A 27,646-nucleotide genomic window follows, 5' to 3' on the forward strand; every position below is an offset into this window, starting at 1 on the left:
GTATTATATGTATTATATTGAATGTTCACATATGTTTGCGTGCTATTCCAATAGACAGCTATTTTGGTTACAGCCTCTCTGAACAAGTCTATATAGTAATTACATCACACACTATTATTAGCTGAACATTTGAGTAATTCTAAATAGCACCTCATTTTGTTTCATTCTTACACCAGTAAGAATTAAAGCATTTAAGGAAACTGTGGGAAGTGTGAAAATAACTTTTTCCCTGGAGTCTAAGAAAAAACAGACCAAGTAGTTTCAAGAATTGACTTTAATTGCAACAAAAAGCACACAGCATAACCAGCTATCCATTGTTTTGCCTTATAATTAGCAGAATGTCAAGAATTCAAAGTGGGAAGAAAGGTAACAATTAAATAAAAGGGTGATGACACACTTGGCACCCCCTCCCCATCACAGTTTGGTGTGGAAAGGGAGAAAGGATTTGCTTTGTTCTGGTGACACTGCCCACAGGGTTGCAGGACCCTAAGCTCTGGTCTCCATAAAGACAAGTTCTAGACCATCAGAAATGATTGTATGGGTTTTCTTATATCCTTGACTTTATCTTCCTTCCCATTTATGTCCTTTTCTCAACGGGGATCACCCTGGTATCCTCTATACTGCCTTCTCTTAGGGCCATCTGTGGAGGAACTCCTCTTTAAATTCGTGCTAAGCACTCTGTGGGAAGAAAAACCTTCTGTATTGCCTAAATTCACACCTTGCCGTATGTAAACTACACAAGGTATACCACAGCAACAGGAGTTGTCGTGTGCCACGAGCATCACTGCCGCGTTCTTGAGTGGCGACTAAGTAGATTGCTGCATCAAAGGGTGCGTGTTTGACAAATCTTCATTATAACAGCAGGTAAACTAATAAACAAGTAGCGGAGAGAGCCGGTGAAAGACAGAGACTGAAAGCCATTTGTTTGTCTCAGGTTGCTGGTGTGCTTTCTCACAAACGGTGACAGGTTTTAATCAGACTATCTCAGGGTTAGTTGTTACTCAGGAGGCATTTCTGTTAAAAGCAGAGTTATGCCAGAAACGTTCGTGGTTGCAATATGTTCAAAAGTCTAGTTCAAATGACTCAATATGCCTGGGGTCATCCTGACCTAGCTGACAAAGGACAGGGCCTTACGAAGAGAGAAGGTCATCTATGAGGAGAAGAAAGTCTGCAGACACTTTCAGGATACACCTTACCAGAGAATAAAGACATAAAAGAGTTTCCTCGTGGCTTGAATATAAGGTTGGCCATGAGAAAAAACATTGTTGTGTAAAAAAGGACTCTCAGAATGGGAACGGCTTGGTTCCCCAGCCTACATCTCTATCTGTGGCTGGCTGTCACTGAAGAATAACAGCCCAGGCATCGCGCTGGGACACGCTTCTTAAGAAGATCCACGAGCAGGTACTCAGGTGCCCACGGCCCCAGCGGATGGCTCATGTTGTGCCCACCGAGCATTTATCTTCCTCGTAGGAGATAAATGGTGAGCGTGCCGAGCGCAGGCTGAACAGACTTCACATCACCGACAACCGGCAGATGGCATTTCCCTTTTTCCCATTTAGAGACGTTTTAGAGGGGACTTGCCCAAGCGTTTCAGGTCTTCTAAGGATGAGTAGGAGCTATCGTTCCTCCTGAGCCACGGATTTGCACCTGCCTAAACTGCAAAGGGGTCTCGGCAAAGTTCTCCTCCCCTTGTGTTTCTCAGAAATTCCTGTTTGCAAAAGGCCTTTCCTGTAATCTAAATGTACCTCCTCCCAGCTATCATCTAAACGGTCAGAATATACAAATACATGGCGATTTGGTCAGTGATGGCTACTAGCTCAGGAAAGGTAACGCCGAACAAACCTCCAGCAGGTTTTGCAGCTTGTTTTTGGAGAACTGCCTCTGACACAGGAGACGGTGCTCTCCGTGCAGTGGCAGGACAGCAGATGCTGGTGGCCAGCATTTTCTACCCACCAGCTGGGTCTCATCACCTTTTCTGTCCCTGTTTGTGCTGCTGCCTTCCGCTCTAGGCTTTGGATACGCTCAGTGGTTTGGGAACCTAAAACTCGGATGCCTACAAGTTTAATCTAAATTTAACATTAGGTCCTAGGATCCCGCCCCAAATCACTGCAGTGCGTAGGATATCCACATGTTTTCCTTTCTTGTCATTTGTATTAAAGCATTTTTTTTCAATGTAGCCAGACATGCAAATAGTTAACAATACCCACCAGACTTAATATATTAAAAAACAGCAGCTGTGGCATCTCCAGTGCAATTTTTTGAGTTATGTTACTCTACCTGGGTTACACGTTCCTTAAAGTATTTGGTATTTTAGCTTTAAAACCATGTTAAAATGAAATGTTCAAAAAGCTAGCATTTCCCAAAAACCCCTGGCTTTTTTTTCTTTTTTTTTTTTTTTTTGGTTATTGTGTGCAGAAGAATATACAAAGAACCTTGGCAAATAATTAAACATTCTAATTTGAGGTAATCTTTGATTAATGAAGAAGCTGCTCGCAAATGCTCTTCTCTGGCTCTAATAATTGATCTCTAATTGTCCCATCTAAAGGTTATATATTGCCTTTCCTCATGATTGTGTCCTCCTAATGCCTTATAACTCAGATCCAACTATTAGCAACGTTCATTAATTCTTCTTGAAAATGCTGTGAACTTTCCAAATTGAAATAGTGCTTTATAAAACCAAGTTTAGTTATGCACTGGTTTTTTTTAGTCTCTTGAGAAAACCACACCAAGAGATGTCACAAACATGATGTGTAATTATTCAATTTAAATTATTTTAGAATTTATGTATAAACTGTTTGAGGATGTTGGACAGAGGAAGTGTAGGAGGATAACCTAATTAAAAATAATGACACAGGTGCTTTTTGCTCTCTTACTGCAAATAAAGAGGTGATGGATTTGCAATTAAGTGTGTGGTGTCTAAGTGGTAAATGCGTTTATGCAAAAATTGGAAAACTATAGAATTTAGGATCTGGCGAGATGTGTGTGATGATAGAAAAAGTCTGGGTTGCTTCAGAGGGATTTTACTTGGATCTCTAACAAACTGGGACAGCTAAACATATTTACTTAATTGCTTACCTAATTGAAAGATGAGGTACTTCTTCATAGCATAAATTGTTAACTTATTTCTGGAATAAACTGGTTTTTAATCTTATTCTATTTTAGTAAGACAAACCCTTTTAACCTGTTGCTTGGCAGGCTTCCTTTTATACAGCTTAAAGAAAATTGGCTAAACTTCTGTGTTTTTCCTACTAGACATGAAATTATGTACCCCAAATGTTGGTGTATGCCTGGTGCTTGATCACAGCATTACAGCACCAAAGGCTTGTAATTTCCCAGCACACTTTCTATGTAGTTTGATATTAAAAAATGCATAAGGAACTTGCATGAGTACAGATTTTTACAAATATGTCTAATTAATGCAATTTGAAAATGCTTTTACTTCCTTTGCTCCTGAATTTTTCAGTCTAATTTCATTAAAGTGGAATACTTATTCATGTACTGCTTTCCCCAATTTTGGCTTAATTGTTTCCAGTCTGTACAGCCCTGCTGTCTGGAGATGTTTATTACTGAGTAAATGTATTCTGGAAAGAGAGAGCCTGGCTAAATTGCTGGAAAGAAAAATTCTACAATCTGACCTTATCAAGACAGGATCCAGAAGGTTCTTATTTTTCATTTTGACTGCAGACCGTTAGCAAGGAAAAAAACAATCCGAAGAAGTTAACTAAAGTCTATCACAACAGTCATTGGTGCTGGGGTGGCGGGAGGGGGGGAAGGCAAAAAAAAAAAAAAAAAAAAAGCACTGTCAAATGCTTATAATCCATTCTGTAGAATTGCAGAAAAAGTGTTACGTATCCTGCAATGATACAAAACTATTTTCTTCTGGCTTTGGAAAACACAAATCTATTCCACGTAAATGCACTTGGTATTTAGGGAACCTTTTAATATACTTTAAGTATATGATAACACAGAATGAGAGTACGGCATCAAAGTATTCAATAATATATTTTGAGTGATCTTTAGCAACTCTCCTGAGCATTTATAACTTGCTAGAGGGAAATGCACTTTTCAAAGATCATGTGCAGTCCCTATGGAGACCTGTAACCTTCCTCAGAGCAATTCACCACAAACTGATAGGTCTGATCACAGCACAAGTGAGATAGTCAGTTTAAAACGCCCTGGAAACGCTCTGAGAATACTAATAGGAGCCCTGCGACTGCTGAGTCACTGCCTGCAGCCGGGGGTTCAAGCAAAGGGTTATTTGGGGATTATAAATATCGGTAGGATGTCGGTATTGGCAAAAGCTTCATTTAGACCTTGGCCGGTCTGTGGTCTGATTTGCTGCATAATCAGTTTATTAGTGAATCGAAGAAGGGTAAAGTCTTGGGTTAGGGAGAGCTGGGAGGTTCAAATCTGGGGATGAGGAGGGAAGGAGTGAGTGTATGGATATCAAAAAGGCTCCTCTGAGTGGCCCAAGAACCTCTATTTGTTTTTCTAGAAAGAGTTTGGTACTTACCTGTCGTTCCCACGGAACCTGCTGAGTTTATGAATAAAGGGCAAGGTTTTCTCCTCACCTCTGTCCCCTTGCAAGAGCGATGCCGTGCCCTGGTGGCCTTAACGCAGGAGCTTGTTGGTTTTCTTGTGTTATTTGGCGACAAAGTTTTTTTGGTTTTTTTAATGGAATTTCAGCTTTGCCGGAAGGATCTGCCACGGTTTGAATATGTGCTGTTAAACCCACTCTGACAGAAAGCTGCAAAATGGGTTTCTCATCACAGAACATGTAGGAGTATATCCCTTTCCTAAGCCACCCCTGGCTCTTTACGGTGGCCTCCCTCGGGTGTCACACACCACGTTGCTGCCTGTCACAATCCTTTATGTACTACTGCTTCCTCTACTACTTCAAGGCCATCCAGAACAGTAGCATGCTATTTAAATCGGGCATAGCCTGTCTTTGCAATTTCAGCTTTTAGAGGGTCTGGTTCCATGTGATGCTTCTCATTAATCAGTACTACGCTGTGTGGGACACTTTTTAATTTTTTATTTTTTTTTTTTGATACAACACATGTGTAGTACAAGCTCAGCTCGTTATTTTCTGACCTGTCTTTTCTTCCTCCTTCCCTCCCTGAGTCTTGCTCCAGAGGGTAACTTCTGCAAGAGCTTAAAAATAAAATTGAAAGTGTGAAGTGCATTCACATTTATGGAGCTGCAAACAGGGGGCAGGGGAAGGAGGGAAAATCCACCGGGATCATTTGTCTATCTCAGTTCAGTTAATGTCCTCAGCTATTAGTCAGCCTACAATGGTACGAAGCACATCGCAAAAGACACGGTACACAAATATTTAAGAAAAAAAGCAAGCTCTGGTATCGTGGGGAACTTCTCAGTAAGGTCTTGTTATTATTTTCCCATTGCATCTGGCCTGTAGCTGATTTCTGATTTCCCCTTTCTCAGAAGCTTTTTGACCACAGGCAGGAAATGTGCTACAAGTAGATGAAGAAGTTGGCAAATGTCCTGTGGTGCGAGAGTCCGGACACACAGCCAGCCCTTGGTGGGGGAGGACCTGCAGGTCAAACAGTGGCGATATAGAAGGAGACTATATCTGATACCCAAACACCTCTACCTGTCTTTGAGAGACCCTTGGAGAAAGAGTAGTTGGGAGATTTGCTGTAAATCCATCCCCAAAGGACTCGCATTTATTTTTAAGAAGGTTATGCAAAACATAGCAAGCAGCTGCCATGAGAAAAGCGGGTGCCGGGTCCCCTTTTTTGCTTTCAGTCTCTCAAATGCCCCCTTGGGAAGGGAAGGACACGTCCCCCTCCTGCCCCTGTGTTTGGTAAAAACGGCTTGAAACGTCCTCGCTGTCCAAAGCAAACATTAAGACCAAATATTTGACCAGAGGGGGGAAAGAAAAAAGCTCTTATGCTTTGCAAAACTTTAAGATAAACAACAGTGATAAACCATTCCTTATAGCAAGAGGCTTTTAAAATGTATGGGTATGTGCATTCACCCTGGAAATGCGGGCGAGGGCATCAGAAGTACAGTCATCTTTTATTAGCAGCAGCTAACTTGGAGAGATACAAGGAAATTTCATCTATTCAAAATATCTTCTCTTGCTGCTGCAGCTACCACAGAGTTATCAATGACAGAGGGGAGTTACTCTTCTTGTTTTTCTTTATGTGGAAATAACTTGACTCTGATTCCCTTATTGTCCCTTTCTATGTATTACTATTATCAGTGCAGTGGCAGTGGCAGAGTATTTCTCCCTAAATGTTACTGCAGAAAAGTAAATAATTTCTTATTTCTATTCCTTTTCTTTTTTTTCTTTTTTTTTTTTTTTAGAGAGACTTTACTTTAAGGATAGATTTTAAAGGATAAATACTATATTTAAAGACTCAGAAAGAAATAAAAATGATAACTGATACAGAGCCTGAAGAGAAACAATATTAGGAGCAGGTCACATCATAACAGGGAAAAATCTATATATATTTAAGGGGGTGTGCCTAACAGTCCAACTGAAAAGAAAATAGGGAAAAATGCTTCAGACAAGCAAGAAGATTTCAGAAGCTCACTTTGGCCACCCAAAAGGCAGCCAATAATTTAGCAGGAGGTGCTAATGACTGCTCCATAAATAGAAAAAAACCCACACCCAAACCACAAACCCCAAACCTTGGATGATACTTATAGAGAGTTAACTCTCTATAAAGTAAAGCTAAAGGGACTGAGGAGGTTTTTTCCAGTCTTAACCAGAAGACCAAAAGTCAGAATCATACAACCAGAGTGATCCACTGCTGCAAATAGGCCAAATATGCATGTTCCCTTCAAATCACTTTCAGAAAAGAAATTTAACTCTCTAGGGTCTGGGAGGGAGGAGAACAAGGTAAGTGAGAGCAGGGGTAAGGCTTCCTTATCAAGCAGGGTTTAAATGTGGCCTGAGGTAAAAGATGAGATTTTCAGGCAAAGCAGAAGTGTTGGTGGGGTGGAAAGAAAACAAAAGTGAGGGGAAAGTTGGTGTAGCGAGCTCAGCAGAGAGAAGACCGATGGTTTTACGCTGTTGTTTACCAAGTTATTGCTCTTAGGCCTGAGGTGAAATGCATCATGCCGTCATAAGGTGCAGATGGCATTGTTTTTAAAAAATAGCTGTGGGGCTTGCCTTATAAATACAGGCAACCTTAGTTTTTCGAAGCCTCTGTGTGCTGAGCAGAGCTCTGTGCTGCTTGGACACATCGTTGCCTTGGTGCTCCTTTCCAGACTGTAGAAATCACAGTGTTTTCCTGCCCAAGGGCCTTCTGGGCCATCTCGTCCTGGGTAAGACCTGCCTTTTTCTGTTAAAGAGGTTCTATCTTTGTTTGTTGGATCATTTTACCCTCTTGACAGCAAGAGTGCTGTGGGCTAGCAGTGCCAAGGCGAGCTTTCATGACCTGATGGACCAAGCGTCCTGGCATCCCATCTGGCGTGGGGTGCGTGTGCTTCAGGGCACCCTGGGTAATTTGTTGTTATCGCACGTCTTGAGAAGAAGGCATGTGCTTTGTCAGATTAATTTATTACAAGTTTTATTGGCGTTCTTGTGGAAAATCTCCCGTAGTTTTTTTCAGTCAAGGGACAAGGCTCCCGTGACAAGGGCTCGCACGTGCTCCGGTGAGCCTGGGGCTGGCAGGGATGGATGGCCGACGGGTATGGCAAAAGGTTAGGGTGAAGGATGAGATGAAACGGTATCAGCACGTTCGTGGATGTGTCTGGCAGCGTGTGGCTTAACATGGCTAAGCACCTCCAGAGGAGCTGGGGAAGCTGTTGGTATGAGAAATGTGTTTGCCTGTCCAACCCCATGTACCCCATACAATCTCCCATTATGGACACGCAGAATTCGTCTTCCCACAAAGCTGCGAATCCTTTTTTTCTTTCCTCTTTTTTTTTCTTTTTTTCTTTTTCTTTCTCTAAACTGTCTGTCAAATGTCACTGCCTTCCCATCACTCTCCTAAGACCTCCTTTGGGAGGGTGATGGCAAGGCTGCCCTCCGTTGCATTTTTCTGCCTTCTCTCTGCCACATCAACCAGTGCAAGCTGGGACTTTGGCCGTCTCGTGTGGCCTCGTTCCCTTGCGCGTTGGTCTCGCTGGAGCTTGCAGTGGCTCCTTCTTCTCTTCCTGCCCTCTGGTTACTTCACAGCATCATAGGGGAAAAAAAAATAAAATAGACCATTAGTTTAGTTCTGCAGCTAAAAAAGGCACCAAGGAGACATGTTTGCTGATTTTTTGAGCCTTGAATTTAAGGGCAAAGGTTTTTGTCTTTGTTTTTCTTTCATTCCATCTGAAGAGTTGAGAAGAATAGCTGGGAAGAAGGGGTCAATATTCCTACTCTCATGAAAGTCTACAAACATATGGCCTTTGCCAGCACAGCTGCTTTCCTGCCACGATTGACAATCAAGGGTAGAACTCAAGATGCTTTTTCAAAGGAAAATGCAGTGGGAAATTTTTCACTCTACTGTTCATGTAGTTTTATTTCCAAGGGCAAAATGAAAAGTTGCACAGTATTTCACCTTGGTTTGATCTAAATGGCCAACCAAATAAGAAATAAATACCCTTTCGGGGTGAGTTTGACATTGGATCTCTCTTGCCTCAGTAGCTGAAGTGCCTCAACCTCCTGCTTCTCTTTCTTGGCCCAAATTCCTGGTGGTACAAAGTTTCTTGAGCAGCAGTCCCATTGTTTACTCCACCAGCAAGACAAGTTAGTGGGAAGTCCAAAAAATCATTTGACAGTGCAAACCAGGGTAAGGATACTGCCAAGAACTGATGGATGGAGGTTAGCTTTATTTTGGGTCAATATTAAGTGCTTTGTGTGGTTGTTTTGTTGTTTTTTTTCTAGCAAAGATGATGAAATGTTACAGTTCAAGAATGTTAAATGTACCAGTGCTTACTCAAAGTGGAAATCCAGATAATAAACAAGCATTACTGCAGGGGTCTGTGCATGCAGAACACCGGGATGGAGTTGTATCTCTAAATTACATTGTTAGTCTGCAACTCTGACCCCTCTGTCCCTATATCTTTCCTCACTGTTTGGTGGTCTTTTTTTGTGTTGGGCTTCCCCCCGCACCCCCCCCCCCCCCCCCCCCGAAACTTCAGAAGCTGAATAGAGAGAAACTATTTTTGTCGCTTCCAGATGACTACGTTCTAGCTATGTGTAGGAAATTCAAGCTTGAATGGAGGGGATTGGGCTAAGATGTGGCTGGTTTGAGATAACATTTACAGACAGTAAAGGAGATATCAACTCTGTTCTTCTCTAATTTCACCTCTAATTCTTCTTCTGTTTTCCACCCTGGCAAATCCATGCTCCACGTAAATTCCCATCACTCCCTCTGCCACGTGGCTGCGAACATTGCTGACTTCTGGCTGTTATACTATCGACCTGCTCCTTCGCTAAAGCAAAAGAGTTTGGTTTAAAACCTTTTTCATTATAATTGTATACTTATGCCTGTATGGGAGAAAGTTGCTGCCTTAATTTAATCGGAGCTTTAAATTTTGCCATGGTGGCAAAGGAAAAAAAAAAAAATATATACACACACCTGGTTTCTGGTTAACTCTCGAAGATCATGTGTTTGGTGGCTGTGCGGGTCAGAGTCTGGAGAAGCAGGCACGTGACTGTAGCTGTTTCTTCATGCAACGCCAAGTATTTGCACAAAAATTTCATCATCCTCTCTCAGGAACGGCTGCCAACCGCAGGGTAACGTGGTTTCACTGTGGAGGGGAAAAGATGAGTTTTATATGTAAAATTACTTTTAGCACTGCAACACTTCTTGACATGAAGGTCAATATGTGCCTAAATTACTCTAAGTAACTGAGTTTATTATAATTCCTCTCTGTCACGTTCCCTTGCCGCAGCTGTGACACTGTGCTGTGTAACTTATTTAATTATACAGTTGTGTTTGCTGCTGTGTGTCTGTTGCTGGGTACGCTATGAATATTTAGATTTTTCTTTCTCTGCAGTTCTTTAATTTAAACAAATTCACTGAAGTGTATTTAACCTGAAGTAATCTAGAATGCATGTTGCTTTGGGCTGTGCTTTTTTAGGAACTTCCTTCTGCAAAACTGTATTCACAAAAGTAATTTTGTTCGTGTAAAGATGGGAAGGAGAATCAGCCCTTACCCGCAGTGTATTTCTGTAGTTTTTCTTTGTGTTTTTTTTTTTTTTTTTTTAAAAAACAACTTCAATTCACAGTGCTATTGGTGCTTTCGGTGGGTGTATTTTGACAGCGTGGAGCTATACTCCAAACTTGTGCACTTATACGTGTGCACACCCCCAGTTTTCTTTCCACAGAGTTCATTTGTTCACTAACCTGAAAATGTCAAAGGTCTGTGGGCTAAGCTGCGTTTAGCAACCTGGTAAACAGAAATTGCAGGACATGCTATTTCCATGGTAAACTCTCTTTCTCTCAGGGTATTGATACAGCTTTTTAAGTAGGGTTTCATTGTATGCCTGTCAGCACTGTGCTGGGTAGAAAGACTGTGAGTAACATCTTGGAATATTTAAAGAAAATGTTTAAGGGGGGGGCGAGGGGACTTTACACGTTTTTTTAAGAAAGACATCAAGATACAATTATAGGCAGAGGGTAGATCTATAAAAATATCATAAGCGAATCTAAAAATAGGACAAATTATGATTCTTATAATTAAGCCTAATGGACCTTCTTGTGTAAGTTTGATAAGATGGCTTGCTAATATTCAGACTTTTTTTCTATTTAGTCAGTAAATTATGCATAAAGGACAAAACAGAAATGATCACCCAGACATTTGCGTCACTTGTGTCTGACTAATTCTCATCCATTGTTTTTTATAGTTTTAAAATGGGAGATGAAGCAGCGGAGCTGATATCTGTGCTGATAAGCTATGTAATAATGACTGTTTTCTTAAGCTGCATATGCTCTTTTTGAAAATGAAAGATTGCTAACAGTCATTGGTGAGTTCTTTACATTGAATCAGTATGCAGTACAGGCAAATTCTGTGGAAGAGTCAAAGGAGCAGAGAGAGAGTAAAAAAAAAAAGCTGACTTCATGTCATCTGTATCTATTAAGTCAAAAGGTGTATAAAGTTTCAAGGAAAGGAAAAAGAAAACACCTGAATGATATTTTTGGAGTAGGTGGTGGAGGCAGCAAGTTGTTTCTCTTTAAATGTTGATTATTTTTACTCTAAGTTGTATGAAGAAAAATCTTGATAAGGGATCACAGTGATCAAGGTGGGAATTGAATTTTGCAGTGACGGGTCTGAATTTTAATTTGAAGAGGGTACCGAATATAGTTTTCAGTTAAGTGAAGATAATTGGATGGAATAAATGTGTACTGTTCTTATACAAATCTATTTGCTCTGCTTGTAAAAAACAACAAAGGGATCATGAATTATTGTAAAATAATTGCACAGGACTATTCTGCAGCAATTAGAAAATGCAATAATGTCAGTCAGAGTGTGTGTGTGTGGGGGGGGGGGGGGGGGAACAAAACCCCCCCCAAATCCCAAGCAGTTCTGGGATTCCCTCTCTATGAAGCTTAGTTCCCATTCAAAGGACAAAGTACTTTCTTATTCTGGTCTCAGAATTAGATCTCTGGGATTTAATTCCTCAACAGGGTTTTGATTGATTTTATTTTAGTAGTTTTATCTTATTTCATAACATTTGTATTAAATCAGATACCTATGAGCACTTAATCATTTTTGGCTTCTAGATCTTTGTATTTAATATTATATTTGCTGTCAAAACTTAATATAAATAAGAATCGCAATAAATGTAAGTCATTGATCAGATGCAGCAAACTACAGCAATGACAGGGAACCAAAAGCCTGATCCAGAAATCTTTGCCTGTAATAGAGACACCTATTGACTTTAGTGGGTTTTGGGTCAGGCCTCAAATGGAAACAAAACCCATCTATGCTTGCCAGACAGGTCAGGAGATGACCTGGAATATGATGGCCATTAATCCACTGTAATAACTGTGTGTCCTTACTGAAAAATGGTGACTAGTAAGACAAATGGGAGGACGCTGTGTTGTGTTCAGGTGGTGTAAACCAGAGAAGCTACAGACCAGACGAGGGGCATCTGGTGTGTAAAACCAAACTCTCCTTCAAGTACCCTTAACATCCATCTTCTGGTCACAAAGCGCAAGGGAATTCGCTGGCATTGCCTGTGTGGGCTCCAGGGAATAAATGTTGGAGGCTCCCAAACCTTCCTCATAGGCTGTATGGAGGAGAAGACATAGGTGATGGCAAGACGAATGCTGCAGAGTCCCCCTCCTAGGGACCAGGGGAGCTGAGTGTCACTGAACAAATACCCCTCGCTCAAGGGAGACATCTGTTTAGAGAGATTAAAAGGCTCATTCCCTTATTTCAGGAGCTATGTCACCAGGGAGCAAAAAAACATCCAGGCATTAACCTGAGAGGGAAGGAGATTGACTGTGCAGAAAAGACTACACAGACTACCGTGTGGTCCTTTTATCTGGAAGGAGAGAGTCAGGGAGACCTGATTTCCAGCCCCTTCTCCAGGATTGTTTCTATAATTTGCATTAAATAGTAGTTATTAAAAATAGAGGACTATATCTTGATTATGTGAGTGTGTACTGGACATGCTTCAATAATGCCTGTGGGATCAGGACACCCATGCTAGTGTTGTAAATCAAAGAAATAAGCCTTTGGAAACAAAAAGTAGTTTTACTTTCCAAGTGCTGAACCCAGTATTGCTTGAAAATAAACCCTGCTTTACTGATTAAGGCAATATGTTCTTAAAATTTGTAATTTGGAGAAGTGAAACTTAAGTTACCTTACAGTGCCTTTAGATTATTATAATGAGGTGCATGTATTAGGGATGGCCATAGTGTCTGTGAACTTCGCTTGCTTTTCTAGATGTTTCACAACATCTACTGGAGGAAATAAGGATCTCTAAACCATCCTCCCTGGTGACTGCCAAATGAGGTCCAGAAGGACAGTTCTCTTCTGACCTGCAGAAGAGGACACGTGCTCTTCCCAATACCCCAACGGGGCAGCTGGCAGAGACAAGGTCTTGGATCTGCTGCTCAGCTGTGGAGGAACTGAGAAAGGGTTCCCTGGGGGACAGGGAGCCTGGTCACGTCTTCCCCGGCGCTTTCAGCGGGGTGACAACTCTTCAGGAGGTGGCTGGTTGGGTGGATTGATTCCAGGCAGCTCAGCCGCTTTAGCATCACACCCGACTGCTTGTCTAGGTGTAGCCCTTTGCCTTCTAGAGACCTTGAGAAGCACTCTGAGAACCAAGATGCTCAAATACCTTTTCTTTCCCCAACAAGTTTGCCATTTTATTTTCCTTTTTACCGGCTAAGGGATGATTAGGATGAATGAGTGGGAATGAAAAATTTGGTGACGATGAGGAGGTGTGAACAACCTGTGTGGAGACAGCACAAAAATAAGATATCTCCAATACCTCCCCGGAGAGGGTGAACATTAGCTAAATGAAAACTGCTGTCTTAAAGAGCTCTACGGGCATTTATTTATTTTTTTTTAACTCTACATGCTGGTGGGAGAGGAAAAATTGCTACTGTGGAAGATATCAAGTCTGGAGGGGAAAAAGAAAATGTTCTCATCATAAACTAAATTATAGTAAATTAAACCAGGTAACTAGAATCATGCTGGCTGTTTGGCTAGAGTATAAACAGGTTTGGATTAATTGGCACTAATGAGGCTGTGCTGTTTAAGGGTTTATATTTAAATACCAACTGTTGTCCTTCCCATATGTGTCGAAGAATCTCTTCTGGATGGCGTTCAGGGGTTGGCATAAAAATTTGACAAGCCCCCTAATCTGCATTTATGTATTTGTAGTGAAAAGAATACAGACAAATGTGTCATAAGGGATTTAATTAAAAAAAAAATAATATCTGTAACGTGGAATATACCATCACACTGACTCTCAGAACCCCTCTTCCACAAAAACCCAAGCTAGGTTAAGTGACAATGAATGTAATGCTCAGGTGGCTGGTGTGTATCCACAGCTTGTTTCTAGATAACTACCTGTAGTATACTAATTGGTTTTGAGAAAAGAGAGCTGGTACTTATGGAGAATATGTACTTAAAGAGTTTTCTTTCTCAAACAGAGAGAAAAAAAGCTCTATTCTCTGGTGGCTCTATGCTGCATATTAGGTGCTAATCTGTCCTATTTCAGCCTATCCCCTAGAGTTTTCCTGTTGCACCAAAACTCTTGGGGATGTTAAAAAGGCAAAGAATATTCTGTGGTCTAACTATACAGTTCCCTAAACTGGGGCAACCACCAAGCACCTCAATGAGCCTCTTGACCGCCTTCTGCAAAAGGATGCAGCAGACAGCACCGGCCAAGTTTTGCCCTGAAGTACAGAGTATGTGTCATAAATTTTCTTTGCCAATATTCGGTGTAGCTAGAAGGAAATATTAATTCAAGGTCCTGGTCTTGAAAGCTACATTTCTAACGATGCCTTTGTCTGCCATCTGTATCCTGCCTGCTCTGCCCTTGTACGTGAGCACGGCTGTACACAAACACCCCTTGCTATTTTTAAGGCAGAAAAACTGAAAGAGGCTGAACGTTGCACAGCCTGGAAACAAATTCAGTGTAGCTGTGCACCTGTTATTTTTAGGAGCACAGACTGCAGAAGCAATAATGCTGCCTCTGGCTTTGAGATCTCAGAATTGTGAATGACACTTCAACGTTTGTAACTGCTATCGGTCTGGTGGGACAACTTAGAAGCTGCTGATATAGCTTAAAAAGGGAAGAGCATCGTATCTATAGAGGGGGAAAAAAAAAGCCTTTGGGGGTTACAGCAATATGTTGCCTTGGAAATACTTGAACTGATCGCTTTTACCGTTCTATTCAAAAACTTCACTTTTGAAAAGCTTTAAATCGAGGAAGTTTGGGTCTTGAATGATGCAGCTTTAGTGGCTGCTTATCAGCCACTCATGAATATGCATACTGCAGAAGCTAAACTGTGGCATTTTTCATTTTAAGGTGAAATTGAATGACCTGAAAATGGATCCGTCTTCTCCTGTGTTACCAGCAACCATTTTAGAACAAACTGCCTTGCGGCTAGGATGCAGTCCCACAGACAAGAAACTTGCAGTTTACTTAGATGAAGAAGATGAGTTAAAGAATCTTCGCGAATGTTTCTGTATCCCAAAAGTCAAAGATCTGCCTCCAAGTGAGAATTATAATTACAGCGAGGGAGCGGCGGGAGGGAAGGGTGGGGCTTCACATCTTCTGCATGTGTTTGTCACAAATCTTTGGAAATCATTGTCACTTATGAGATAATTGAGCAATCGCAGTCATATCTGAGCACAGTATGTCCCTGGTGTTGCTAAATCAATCCATCAACTTATTCTAGCACCAAAAGCTTTATGCTCTCATTCCCATCCTGAATAAAATGTGAGGATACAGTACTTACGTGGTGCTTATGCTGTCAGTCAGCTGCTTGGAACAATATAGTGACTGATTGAAAATTATAGGCAGAAGCATTTCTATCTAATGGTTTGAAACGGCAATGTCACTTACAATAGTTCAGAGCAGTTGCTTCCTTGGTATAATGTAGTTTGGTATTATCTATCTAGTTACAATTATTTTAGTTAATGAAAGAGACGGTACATATATTATATTAACATTTATGCCTTATTGCTGCTAGTAGAGACGATTTTCTTCCTGAGGCCAAATGGAAGCCTGTGCCTTAGAACAAATAATTGATCTGAGCAAATAATTCATAATGAAACCTTTTATTTGAAGATATTTCCCACTTTCCTCAGGAATTGCCTACAAATAGATAACTGCACATGGCTTCAATGTAGCCATGCAAAACGGTTCTCGAAATTTTCCTGCTTTGTTCCTGCTCTGTAGGTTGTTTTGAGGAGCCTGTGGCGTGCCTGGGCATGGAGAGGACCTGGTGTACAGGCAGGGAGGCAGGAGGGGTGTGCGGGAAGGCTGGAAAGCTGAGAGGGAAGCATTTGCTTCAGGTTAGCACTCCCAGCTGAGCAAAAGTACCAAATATTTTCCTTTTTTTTTTTTTTTCCTTTTTTTTTCCTTCTTTTTTTTTTTTTTTTTTTTTTTTTTTTTTGTACCCACCGCTGCTGCTGTGACTGGCCAAAATCATGCAGGGAAACCTGGTGGGAGCACCCACCCACGGAGGCAGCGTGGTCCTGGGCTCTTCTCCTGCTTCCCACGTCCTGTCTGGGTTTATTTTCAGCTCACATATAAAATACATGGGGAGCAATAGCTACGCTTGCTCTGCAGGCCCTCCTCCTAGCACACTGGAAGCTGAAGAAATGACATATTATTTCCTTAGATGGTGAACATATATAGGCATAATCACGCTCCTCCTTTTCTGCCTTGACAGAAAGTTTCTATTAAAAATTAAAGGAAAAAATATCATAGACCTTTCTTGCAAAATATTTTCATTTTCTAATAAATACAGATACGATTTTCTGCAGATTTTTTTTTTTTTTTTTTCAGAAAAGAACTGATGGTACATAAGAAATTACAGGCACATGTCCCAGATTGTCCAGTGAGGATCTGTGATAGAAAATGGTATCAGTCGTCTGAGTTCCTGGAGATCTTTTGAAACAATCCTTGTCTTCAGTATCTTCCTGCCAAGCAATGATGAATGTTAGGAATGCAGTCTGCTCCTGTCCTTAGGACACAGAGATGATAAATCTTAGTTCTCTATGTACTGGTGGTATTGGCTTATCTTTCCCCACATTTAAATCCTTGAGTTTTGCTATTTATACTATTTAGAGTAGAACTGGACACTTTACAAATATTTAAACTAGGTGCTTCCTCTGCATGGAGGAGGTGGTGTCAGCCTGTCTGCCAAGAAGTAATTCCCCCCCCCGGTTGCTTAAAATGGTTTCCCAAACCCCCATCTGTTTGTTTGGGTATGACTGTTCTATACTCAAAGCCACTTCAGCTGTCACCATACCGCTGCAAAATGTCCCTCTAAAGCTGGAAAGATGCTGGAAGGGAGTTCACGTGGCCGTTGCGCCGCTGCCCTTAATCTGGCTGTGCTATCGAAATCCAGCTCAAGTCGGGCACCTGAACTGCAGCCATGTCTTTGACTGTGGTGTGTCAAATGTCTCTCAAGAATGTGAAAGGTCGCTTTTCAACATAGTGTTGCAGCAGCTTCAGATTAAAGAATCTGCTGAGAAGTGCATAGAGGTTTTGATACCCCTGGGAGTGTTTTCATGGCTTCCCTTCCAATGTCCATTAATGTTTTTTTTTTTTTCTTTTTTTCCGATTACTATAGTATTTAGACCCAAAGACTGCTGATGTGTGGTTTTTCCGTAGTTACTATAATATTTAGCCCTGAGACTGTGGATGTATGTGTTTTAGTGAAGATAAGCAGCCTACAAAGTAGTACCAGTTGAACAGCACAGAGAACCTATCATTCCTGTGTTCCCAAATTGAGGGTTTTTCTCCTCCTCTTTTCACCTGTCTCTTTTCTGTGCTTCAGCTGTCATCAGGAACAGCTTCCCTGCTGAAAAACAGCAGGGGAGTAAATATATATATATATTTACATTGTGTGCCTATGCTATAGAGACAGATCTCCCATGACACTTATCTGAGCGCAGGAGTGGATCCTAGATAACATGCTTCTGAAGATAAATGTCATTACAGATATTAGCCATCAAATATTCTTTATGTATTTACATAAAACATTACAATGAGGTTTTAAAGTGAAGCCTTACAAGAAGCAGATGAGAACATCCATAGGAGACAAGCGTAAGATGACGTACATAAAAAATATTTAGAAAGTCATTATAATAGTTTAATTTAGTTATCAACTTATAAACTGTCACAGCTGTTTATTTGTTATATCAATCAAGTAGAAACCACTAGCAGACTAACTCCCTGGCAAATCTTTGAGTTTTTATGTGCGAGCATAAGGGACGAGGCTCAAGTGAGCAAATAGGAAAAGATGACAATGGAAGATTTAGAGAAATGTTTGGTCCTCCTTGCTCTTCTCCGAGCTGTCAACAAAGTCTCCTCAACGCTTTTTCGTGCACTGCGGGGAGGAGGTAGGAATGACGGGATTGCAGTTGGCAGTCGGGCACCGAATCACCAATCTGATTAAGGCTATGGCTTAGGCTTTGTCATCCTGGAAAGGAATAGAGCATCTTTTGGGTTTCTTGGGAATAAAAAGATGTCCCAGAGTGAAAATGTTGAGCTATATTTCCCTGAAGAGATGGTTAAAGGTAGTGGTTAATCATATAAACCTGGCTCTTTGTTTGGAGGGCTTGTCAGGGGGCTATAGGAAGGTGTGAAAGAGGTGATCTTTTCTCCTTCAACAAGGGATAGGACTCAGATACGTATAAGCAGATTTAGTCCTTCCTTTCTAGTTAATAAAGACAATGTACTTTTCCCTTTTGTTTGGACTGAATATTTCTGAAAATAAACTTGCTTTTTCTTTAAGGTTTAAAGCCTATAGAAATACCTCTTTAACGTAGACAAATGGGTATATTTAGTATGCAAAATAATGTACGTTATTAGATCTGACCAGTTTGCATGAATTTGAGTAGGTGTGAGAATAATTTATAATGTATCTACTTAATCTTAATGTAAATTATTGTTCAGGTATTTTTTATTCAGGCTACTCTAAGGACACATTTCAATAATTATGTCCTGTTTGTTTTGCACCAGCCTTTATTTTGTTAGTTGTGCTTATTTCCTATTTGAATATTTCAACATATATTGCATGTCAACTGCAGCTCCTCCAGAAGTAAAAAGGGCCAATACTGTGAGAAATGAGGGTGATTTGGGGAAAGATAAGTGCTAATTTTAAGAAAACAAATGTGTTACTGTAAAGAATATCACGGTGACCGAGGAAATGTTGGAGCACAACGATGTGCTGGTCCGGAGAAGTTGTGAAATGACAAAGATGCTGCAAAAACCAAGCCTAGTTTGGGAAGCAGCAGTGGTCTAAACCAAGTCTTTTAATGATGTCAGAATAGGGGAATTAAATGGCTTTTTGTGAAAACTAAAAGAGTACAGCCCAAGACAGAGTTGATAGCATGCCCTAAAAAGAATAACCAAAGTAACAGGTGTAAAAGTAGAAAAGTACACTTTGTCAAAGTGGTAATGTCATCTCTCTCCGACAGTGGCCCAAGAGGCGTTTTTATTTAGAAAGGGCTGTGGTGCAAGAAAAGCTAACTTGCTTATAATTCCTCACCTGTTTTAATGCTTGATCGGAGTGCAAAGAGCATCCAAATTCTTGAGCAAAGATCCTCCTCTCTATTCCCAGTGAGACAGTATTATTGTGTTTCTTGATACGAAAAGAACTGTTAATAGAACCAATTTAAGAGCATGGATAATATTTATGCCTCTCTGTTTTCATTCATGTTAGGACAGAGATGAAAAACAGACATAGTATCTGTAAAACAGATTAGGCTGAAATTGCTCTCTGACTTCTGCTTTTTAAAAGCTTCTAAAGCTTTAATTAAGAAATTACCCAAGTTGTCTATACTTCTGAAAAATGTGTTTCTGGTGAAGTTCAATGAAGTTGGTAATTGTTAGTGCAAAAGGTAGTAGGAGACCTTTTCCAGGCATCTAATCTATTTTTCTACAGACCTAACATAAAACTTTCACAGACATTGCAATCTTATCATTCTTTTCTAGCATGTGTCTTAACATACTCGTTCATTTGATCTTTTTTCTGAGGTATATCGAGTATATTTACCAAAAATCCATGTAATGTTAGCTTTTGGGGTATTGTAAGTATATGTAGAGGTGAATACAAATTACTTACTACTTCTAGAAGGTCGCCATCACTTGTCCCTCCAAGAATCTCTAACATGAGAAATAATAGAAAAAGGCAATGTTTGGATTGATAGATGATGACATGGGGTAATTAGATTGTTCAGAACCTCACTAGAGGTATTATTTATAAATTTCTACCTCCTTGCTTTTCTCCTAATCATTGAAAGGATTTGTCAACATAGATTTCCTCCTCCTCAGATGATGATGACATGAAGTGCAGCCCACAATATATGCTGACAAGACAAGAACTTTTGAGACTGCCTTAAAATATTCTGTGCAATGACTACCTTTTTCTAAATAGCGATTTAATCATGCAGGGAGAACTTATATGAAAGACACAGATTTACCTAGTCTTAACTTTTATTAAATGCACGATTCCAGCAGTTTCATGACTCGGAGTAGGAATATATTGATGAGGGGAAAAAAAGTGGATAGGATAGCCTGGTCAGGAAAATGCTCCCTCTTCACTCCCCGTTGGTTCCAGACCTGACAAAATCAGTGCCAGCGGCTGCTTCCCACGCAGCCCCAGAGACCTGGGGGTTTAATGCTGACCTCACATTAGCTCCAGAAGAGGTATAGGTGGACTCGGCCACAAATTGCAGGAGGACGAGGGGAATAACTACTTGCAAATTGCCCGGCTGTCTTCCTCCTTCGATCCCTTCGCGAGGTCACCCCGCGCAGTGTCCTGGGAGGAAGGTCAGGATGTAGCACCTCTGTTTACGCGTGGGGATCCTGGTGTCCGTGGGAGCTCCAGAACGGGCAGAGCTTTGGGTGGTGGTACACGTGTGTATGTGTGCGTGTGTCCCTCCTGTGCTCGCTCCCACGCACACGTTGTTTCTGTGGTTTTCCTCCACAGCTGATCTGAGCCTGGTGAACGGAGAGGAGAGCTGCGTATATTTTGCTGGGAATTCTCTTGGGCTCCAGCCGAGAAAAGTTAAAACTTACTTGGATGAAGAACTCGACAAGTGGGCTCGAACGTGAGTACGCAGCAGGGTATACGAGACGCTACCCCGTGCTTCAGATGAGCACTTTGTTTTATTTCGGGATCTGCCTGGAAAATGTTGAATAGAAGGAAAGTGTGTTAAAAACCACTATGGCCCGGGAGTAAAATATGTTCAGTGTTTCCCCAGTGTTATTTAAATCTCCTTTAAAGGTATGAGCAGTAAAACAGGCAAAGAGAAACTTCCAGCTATGATAACCCGTGCTGTGCGTGGTGGCTCTGCTTTGGCTCATCTGGAGGACCTGCACAGTTTAACCACCCCCATTCGATTGCTACGTGTGTTTATACGCAAGACGTACAAACTCATTTGGCTACCGCTGACTTGCTGGTGAACATGATTCAGTTTCAAGCCCTGTGATTTTCCAATTAGTATTTCGAACTGCATGTGATTCATCCTGCAGGCCTTGCAATGGGCAATTCCCCTTGAAATAGCGCCGAGCGCGGGTGGTGCTGCTGGCAGCGCTGGCAGGTTGTTGGCCCCTCTTAAACCAGGTCTCTGCCTGACAAGGTCGTTTTATTAGAAAGAAGCACTCCTGTCTTCTCAGGAGCATCTCGGTGAGGAGCTGAGGGTGGATGGCAAGGAGCTCGGCGGAAGAGCTGCAGTAAGAGAGGTGGGAGGACAAAGGAGGGACTGTCGTGGTTTAACCCCCGCCGGCAGCTCAGCCCCACGCAGATGCTCGCTCGTTCCCCCACGGTGGGATGGGGGAGAGAATCAGAAGGGTAAAAGTGAGAAAACCCATGGGTTGAGATAAAGACAGTTTAATAGGGAAGGGAAAGGTTGCACACACGAGCGAAGCAAAACCAGGAATTCGTTCAGCACTTCCCACGGGCAGGCAGGTGTTCAGCCATCTCCAGGACAGCAGGGCTCCAGCACGCCTAACGGGGACTTGGGGAGACAAACGCCATCACTCCCAACGTCCCCCCTTCCTCCTTCTTCCCCCAGTTTTATGTGCTGAGCATGACTTCCTATGGTCTGGGATATCCCTTGGGTCAGCTGGGGTCAGCTGTCCCGGCTGTGTCCCCTCCAACTCCTTGTGCCCCCCCCCAGCCTCCTCGCTGGTGGGGTGGGGGGAGAAGCAGAAAAGCCCTTGGCTCTGGGTAAGCACTGCTCAGCAGGAACAAAAACAGCCCTGAGTTATCAGCACTGTTTCCAGCACAGATTCAAAACTTAGACCCACACTAGCTACTATGAAGAAAATTAACTCTACCCCAGCCAAAACCAGCCCAGGGACACATTTCAGCATTGCAGGGAAAGGGTCATTGTCATCATAACAAATGGGGAACTTTTGGATATATAAGGGGGGAAAAAATCTTGCTTTTTTTAAATTTGTTTCCATGAAGAGTCTGTGCTTTGAGATGTCCAGCACCTGCCTGAGCAGCTGGAGCAGGGAGGAGTAAGGAAAAAGATAAGTAAAAGCCAGGGAGCTGAAGGTGGGAAAGGAAAATAACATCCAGATGAGTGAGTGAGCTGGGAGAGAGATGAACGCTTTTACAGGGCGCGGGATATGTGTGGAACAGATGTGATTTCATGGTGAGAGAGCAGAGGAAATATGGGGAGGCAGAAGAGGAAAAACTAATTCTGCTAACTGGGCAGCCTTGGTTCAGTAGAAACAGTCTAGATGGAGGCTTCACAATGTAAATGTGAAAACTCTGTAGTTGCTCTTTCACTTGTTAATATATGAATGCTGTGGGTTAATAAAAATGGTTTACTGTTTCCTATTTATTGCTTGTATTCTTATAAGTGAGAAGAAGGTTGAGAATGAATGGGAATGAATGTGAACTTTGGGAAGCACTTGTTCCTCCTGGTTATTCATTCAGCACAGCTCTGCAGTTTCTCCAGTCATTTGAAAAAATTGCAACCCTGTCCATTTCTGTATGATTATCCTACTTTATCAGGGGAACAGCTGAGCTCTTTCAATAGGTAAAAGTCAGATAGCACTCTTATCTGTTAGAGTGATGCCCTGGGAGTGCAAACATATTTCAGCTCCTTCACTGTACCTTTTCACTGGTTCACTTCCATTCTTATATTTGCCTTTTCTACAGTGAAGGATGGTTTTTTTTTTTTCCTCGATGATTATAAAAACCTGAAAGAAAAGGGTAGGCAGCATGTTTCTCCAGAAGATCAAAAGTGCCTTCGGTAGCTATATCTAAGGGGGAAATATGGCTGAACATAATTTCAAGTCATCGGAAGAGAGGGAGCAAATCTAGAAAGGCTGTTTGGCAAAAATACAGCTTGGCCCCAAACACCTTACCCAGAATAAATCAGAAAGTTAAAAAAAAAAATCAAACACAAACTAAACCCAACGGAAACCCACAACAGAAACTTGCTAAATTTGAAAAGAGCAATTTATGCTTAAAGAAGCTGATGGGAGGGATCGGGTGCTGGGGGCTGCAAAGGAATAGGTTGCTGAAGATGCACAAATGGATGCTTTTATTCCAGACACCAAGGATAGCTTAGCAAAATCCAGTCTAAGGTAGTAGCTGTTACCAGCCGAAACCTGTTCAACGGCTTGTGTGTTGGCAGCATGGAATTTAGTGTCTGTGGCTTAGATAAATAGGTAGAGAGAATCTAAGAAATGGCATGCAAATTAGGTACATCCTTCAAGTCAGTAATGATATAGATTCTGGCTCTCTTATAAATTGGTTTATCGCATTTTCCGTTTGTTGCGTCTTGGGACTCATCTCAAATAGCTACTATACTTGTCTATTTAAATAGTTTTCACTGCTTATAGCTGATGGCAAGAGTGAAAAGGAAGATTACCTGGTACCTTTTTTCAAGGGCAGGGAAGCTCACAGCTTTAGGTCTGCGTGGTGATGGCAACTCATTAGAGTAAGGCCTGGAGAGAAAGAGACCTTTCATGCATTTCTTTCTTGTGTTCCCTCTTACAGTGTCACTGTCCCTTTTTTCTCTCCCCGCCTTTAAACGGTGGCTTATAGTTTTCTTCTCTTACATCTGCCTCCCACATATCTGTTCTGGTTTTGTATTCTTTCTTTCCACGTTCCTCAGTCCTCTTTTTTTATGCTAATGTATAAAGACTACAAATTCAAGCCGCTGGCATTCTTAGTATGGATTAAAAAAGAGCCTTTGAGACTTCATCTTTCTTTCTGTTTTGATTTCAGCTAAATCCAAGATTTATTGAATAAGCAGCAAAAAGTGATCAAGAGTTGTCTCTTCCCTGCTTAGCCTAGAGTAGCCAATAATCCAGCTTTTTGAAATCTAAAAGACCAAAGTTCAAGTGACTTGTTGGGTTGGAGAAAGGCCGAGAGGTGCTTTGCAGTGTCTTGTTTTCCCTTTCGCCCAGCGGAACTGTTTAAGTAATTAATATATTTTACAGAATCATTATTAGACGTGAACATACTCGCTGCAGCGGGCAATGTCTCTCACGTCCGAGTAACTCATTGAAGTGGAACTATTAAACCAGAAGGGAGTCTGCCACAGCCTTTTTCATGCTCTTGCGAAGGGCTGGTAGGCTGACTGGGGAGTGGAGAACCTGCTGTATGGAAGTCTTGAGGATTAGTGTTGCTTAGACTGAAAGGAAAAATTATTGTTCTCTGTGGATCTATCAAGGGGTAAACACAGGGGAAAAAAGGAGCCGCTTATGTGAAATAACACGCTGGCACAGTAAATATGAAGTAGGAATTAATAAATTGAGGTTAGAGACAAAATATGTATATATATACACTTCTAAATATTAAAGCAGCCTGGCAATAGGCTTCTGACATGAATGTAGTAGACAAAACCCCTCCAAGTCCGTGGAAGGCTTTATAATACAGCAGCTGCAGTAGCAAAGACTATTTTCAGTGAGTCAAAAGGTAACTTTGGTTCTACGTGCTGAACTAATCCTGCAAGATACAACAGCCCTGAAAAAGGGAGTGCAGCTTGGCGGGGCTCGGGCACGTTCTGTTTGACAGAGCCGCTTCTCCTGCCATTCGCAGGACTCATCTCTGCCTTGTGTCTTTCAGCAGGTTGTATGTCAGAGCTGTAAATGCCTGTTTTAATGCCTTGGGTTTTTTAGATTTGCCTTCGATCTACTGCTCCATACAGTTCTTTTTCTTCGGCTACCTCTTCCTTTCTTTTGTCTGTTTCTTTGCTTGAAACCGTGGTCAAACTTAAAAGTCGGCATTGGCTCATTAAATACCTTGCATCATTTTTGGCAAAGAAGCAAGAGGAAAATTTCCACTTGAACAAGATTTGGATGAGCGCAGAAGATTCCTGAAGCTGGCAATTAATTTAAATCCCTTTTCTCAATGCCTTTGAAAGCCTGGGATCATATCAGAAAATGTGTTTCTAGCTCCCCTAGCGAGCTTTAAATCAACCAGACCTCAGCGAATAAAATGTGGCATTGTGATTTCCTGCCAAATTGAAAATAAAATGGTAACCGACTAAAAATTAATTTGCACAATGAGAAACTCTCACAGTAGTTTAAGAAATAATTTTGTTTGTATGATGCTTTATGATTTGATGGGCCACGTTTTGTACTGATTAATTTGGGCACCTCGATTTAAATCTCTCTCTTGCTACCCAGGGTGCAGAGGCAACAAAATGAGACGTAGGCTATCCGTGTCTGAGGGGAATGCCAGAAGCACTGCAGTTGTGTCCTTAAAGATTATTACCCCCAGTGCCTACCAGAGCTGAGAGAGGGGTGCCATAATATACAGAGATATAAATTCTCTGAGGCAGAGCATAGAATTTTACAACCTAAGTGTAATAGGATGTATTGTGCCATCAGCAAAGGCTACAGAGTTTCATGTGATTAAAATAAAAAAAGGGTCCAAGAATATGCCTTTAACTACCATTTTAGCTGCAATAATTTTTGTCTCTTGGCATTTATATTGGCCATCAAGAGGGAGGCAAGCTGTAAGCTGTGCTGTAATAATAATAATAATATGAATAATAATTAATGCTAGCTCTCCCCTCTTTCAATATACTAAAATTTCCATGTTTTCTTCTCAAAATAAAATATTCTCATGCCCAAAATCTCATATCTGTTTTCATGATAACTTGGAAATTTATTCTGAAATTTTGTTAGTCCTGTGTGCTGGTAGAGAGAGCTTTCATCAGTAAATTCCCATTAGAAGGACACTAATGGCTATAAAATCAGAGAAAGCTAATGAAAGAGAATCCCATAGGTACTTATGGCTTCTTTTTCCTGTCTTATTACGTTCGCTATCCTCTTTCAGAAATACAGATCCCCTCGGGCTGGGAGCCTCTGAAAATCTTTGGGTTTTTTTTTATTTTAACGGTCTGTATTACCTCGAAGTCCCTTGATCACTATATTACAGTTAAGAATAAGAAGGGAAATTAGCAATAAGTGTCTTGCTGTTTGTGAAACACATACCACTGTCTTCAGGGAAAGCAGCTGCATTGTGGTCTGATAGAGGGAAGGAACTTTTAGCACTAATCCTGCCCCTTACCGCATTTTCTCCCTTACCCACCTACTGCCTTTATTCCTCATCTACAAAATGTTCTCGTAAATGAGTGCTATTTCACACTGCCCGCTTTCTGCTATCAAGGTCTCATCAGAGAGCAATTCTAAAACGGAGAAAAGCAGTCAGCTAGTGTACCGTGACCTTATTCAAATTCGGGATCGGGGTCCTCCTCGTTGTTTGTGTGGAGCCGGACTTGTTGAATGTAGGGATGTTATTTTATCTCGAAGAGATGTTCAGTCGTACCTGAGCCCTCCTTCAGCTGTCAACCTAAACTAGCGCAAAACCAAATGGTATTTTGCAAGGATAAGAGGCATGAAATGGTTAATACAAATTGTGCTTTTTGCAGCAGTTCTTCTTTTCTTTGGGACTGTGGTTCTTTTGGAAATATCCCTAGGAGGTGTGAATTAGACCCAAGTCAATCAGAAAGGGTCTGACTGCAAAACATCCGGCTAATTGGTGCGGGAGACGGAACAAAACTCTACCTGAGAAGGGAAAGTAGGAGGTGAGAGGGAAACCCAATCTTTTAAATAGCCTTAAGCATGGGGGACTAGCTGGTAGTGTCTCGTACACCCTCCTTTCTCATGTCTTAATCTGCCAGACATCTTCTCATGATTTTCAGTGAACATCGTGTGCCTGTTCTTCTTTAAAAGGTTTATTGCTTGTTCCTTTTTTTCTCTCCTTTCTTTCATCACAGCTTTTAGGGCTTTTTTTTTTTTGCTCTCTACTCAGTTTCCTACTGGCTTAGTCCCTGTTTTGAAACAGCTTTATACTTGGTTTGCTTCAGCCGCATGCAGCCTGGCATTTCTGACTCCACAAGTACCCTGTGGTGCTCAGCAAATATGAAAATCATCCAGTGTGAGATGGAAGCCCAGAGCAATGTTCCCCTGGATTAGCACCATTATTACTTTTCTCAATCTGCCCTCATTTGCATTTAAATCTGTACGCTACATCCTGCACTTTTAAGAAACTTTGCAACTTTTTATTTATATATGCATGGTGGCTACCTTAGAAGTTTACTTCTCTGTCACGTTGGAAGCAAAAATTAGTTCAGAGCACTTAATCCAGACTGAAAGTACATACCTGTCGCTTCGGAGTAGTGACGCGTTGAGGTTTAAGGTGACTGTACGATCCACTGTAGACAGGAAGAGTTTGCAAAATAAAGTTTTTAAGTGCCCTGTCAAACCAAAAAGCTTCACGCGCACTTAGATCTAGAACAATTTGGCAGGGAGAAGAGAAGCAATAAAAATTAGCAAGCAGCTCTGTTTGGGCAGGTGCTTCCCTGCATATACATTAAGTACCTGCTGGTTTATGCAGAAGGGTGAGTTCAGACAGGAGATTCGGGAGGATAGAAATTGCTTCTGACAAGAAATATTTCTGTCTGGGAGCGAGGCAGCATTCGTGTCTACCGTACCTCTGCGCCATACAATGTCGGGCTAGAATTGCCGATGGAGTAACTCTGCGGG

At 41.5% G+C, this 27,646-nt stretch overlaps 1 protein-coding gene across 4 annotated transcripts in view; it reads left to right on the plus strand.

Annotated features, from left to right (window-relative positions):
* The first annotated feature begins 10,291 nt into the window (after positions 1–10,291).
* KYNU (kynureninase) overlaps positions 10,292–27,646 on the plus strand; it is a 58,664-nt gene continuing 41,309 nt past the window's right edge. The window contains exons 1-3 of one of the 4 annotated variants that reach the window (XM_049798540.1): positions 10,292–10,399; positions 14,966–15,155; positions 20,610–20,730. In XM_049798540.1, coding sequence (XP_049654497.1) covers positions 10,397–10,399; positions 14,966–15,155; positions 20,610–20,730 — 314 coding nt within the window. In that variant the 5' untranslated portion in view covers positions 10,292–10,396. The other 3 variants (XM_049798530.1, XM_049798524.1, XM_049798549.1) reach the window with 3 other exon arrangements.

Source organism: Accipiter gentilis, chromosome 1 (assembly GCF_929443795.1).
Source record: "Accipiter gentilis chromosome 1, bAccGen1.1, whole genome shotgun sequence".
Taxonomy (NCBI): Eukaryota; Metazoa; Chordata; class Aves; order Accipitriformes; family Accipitridae; genus Astur; species Astur gentilis.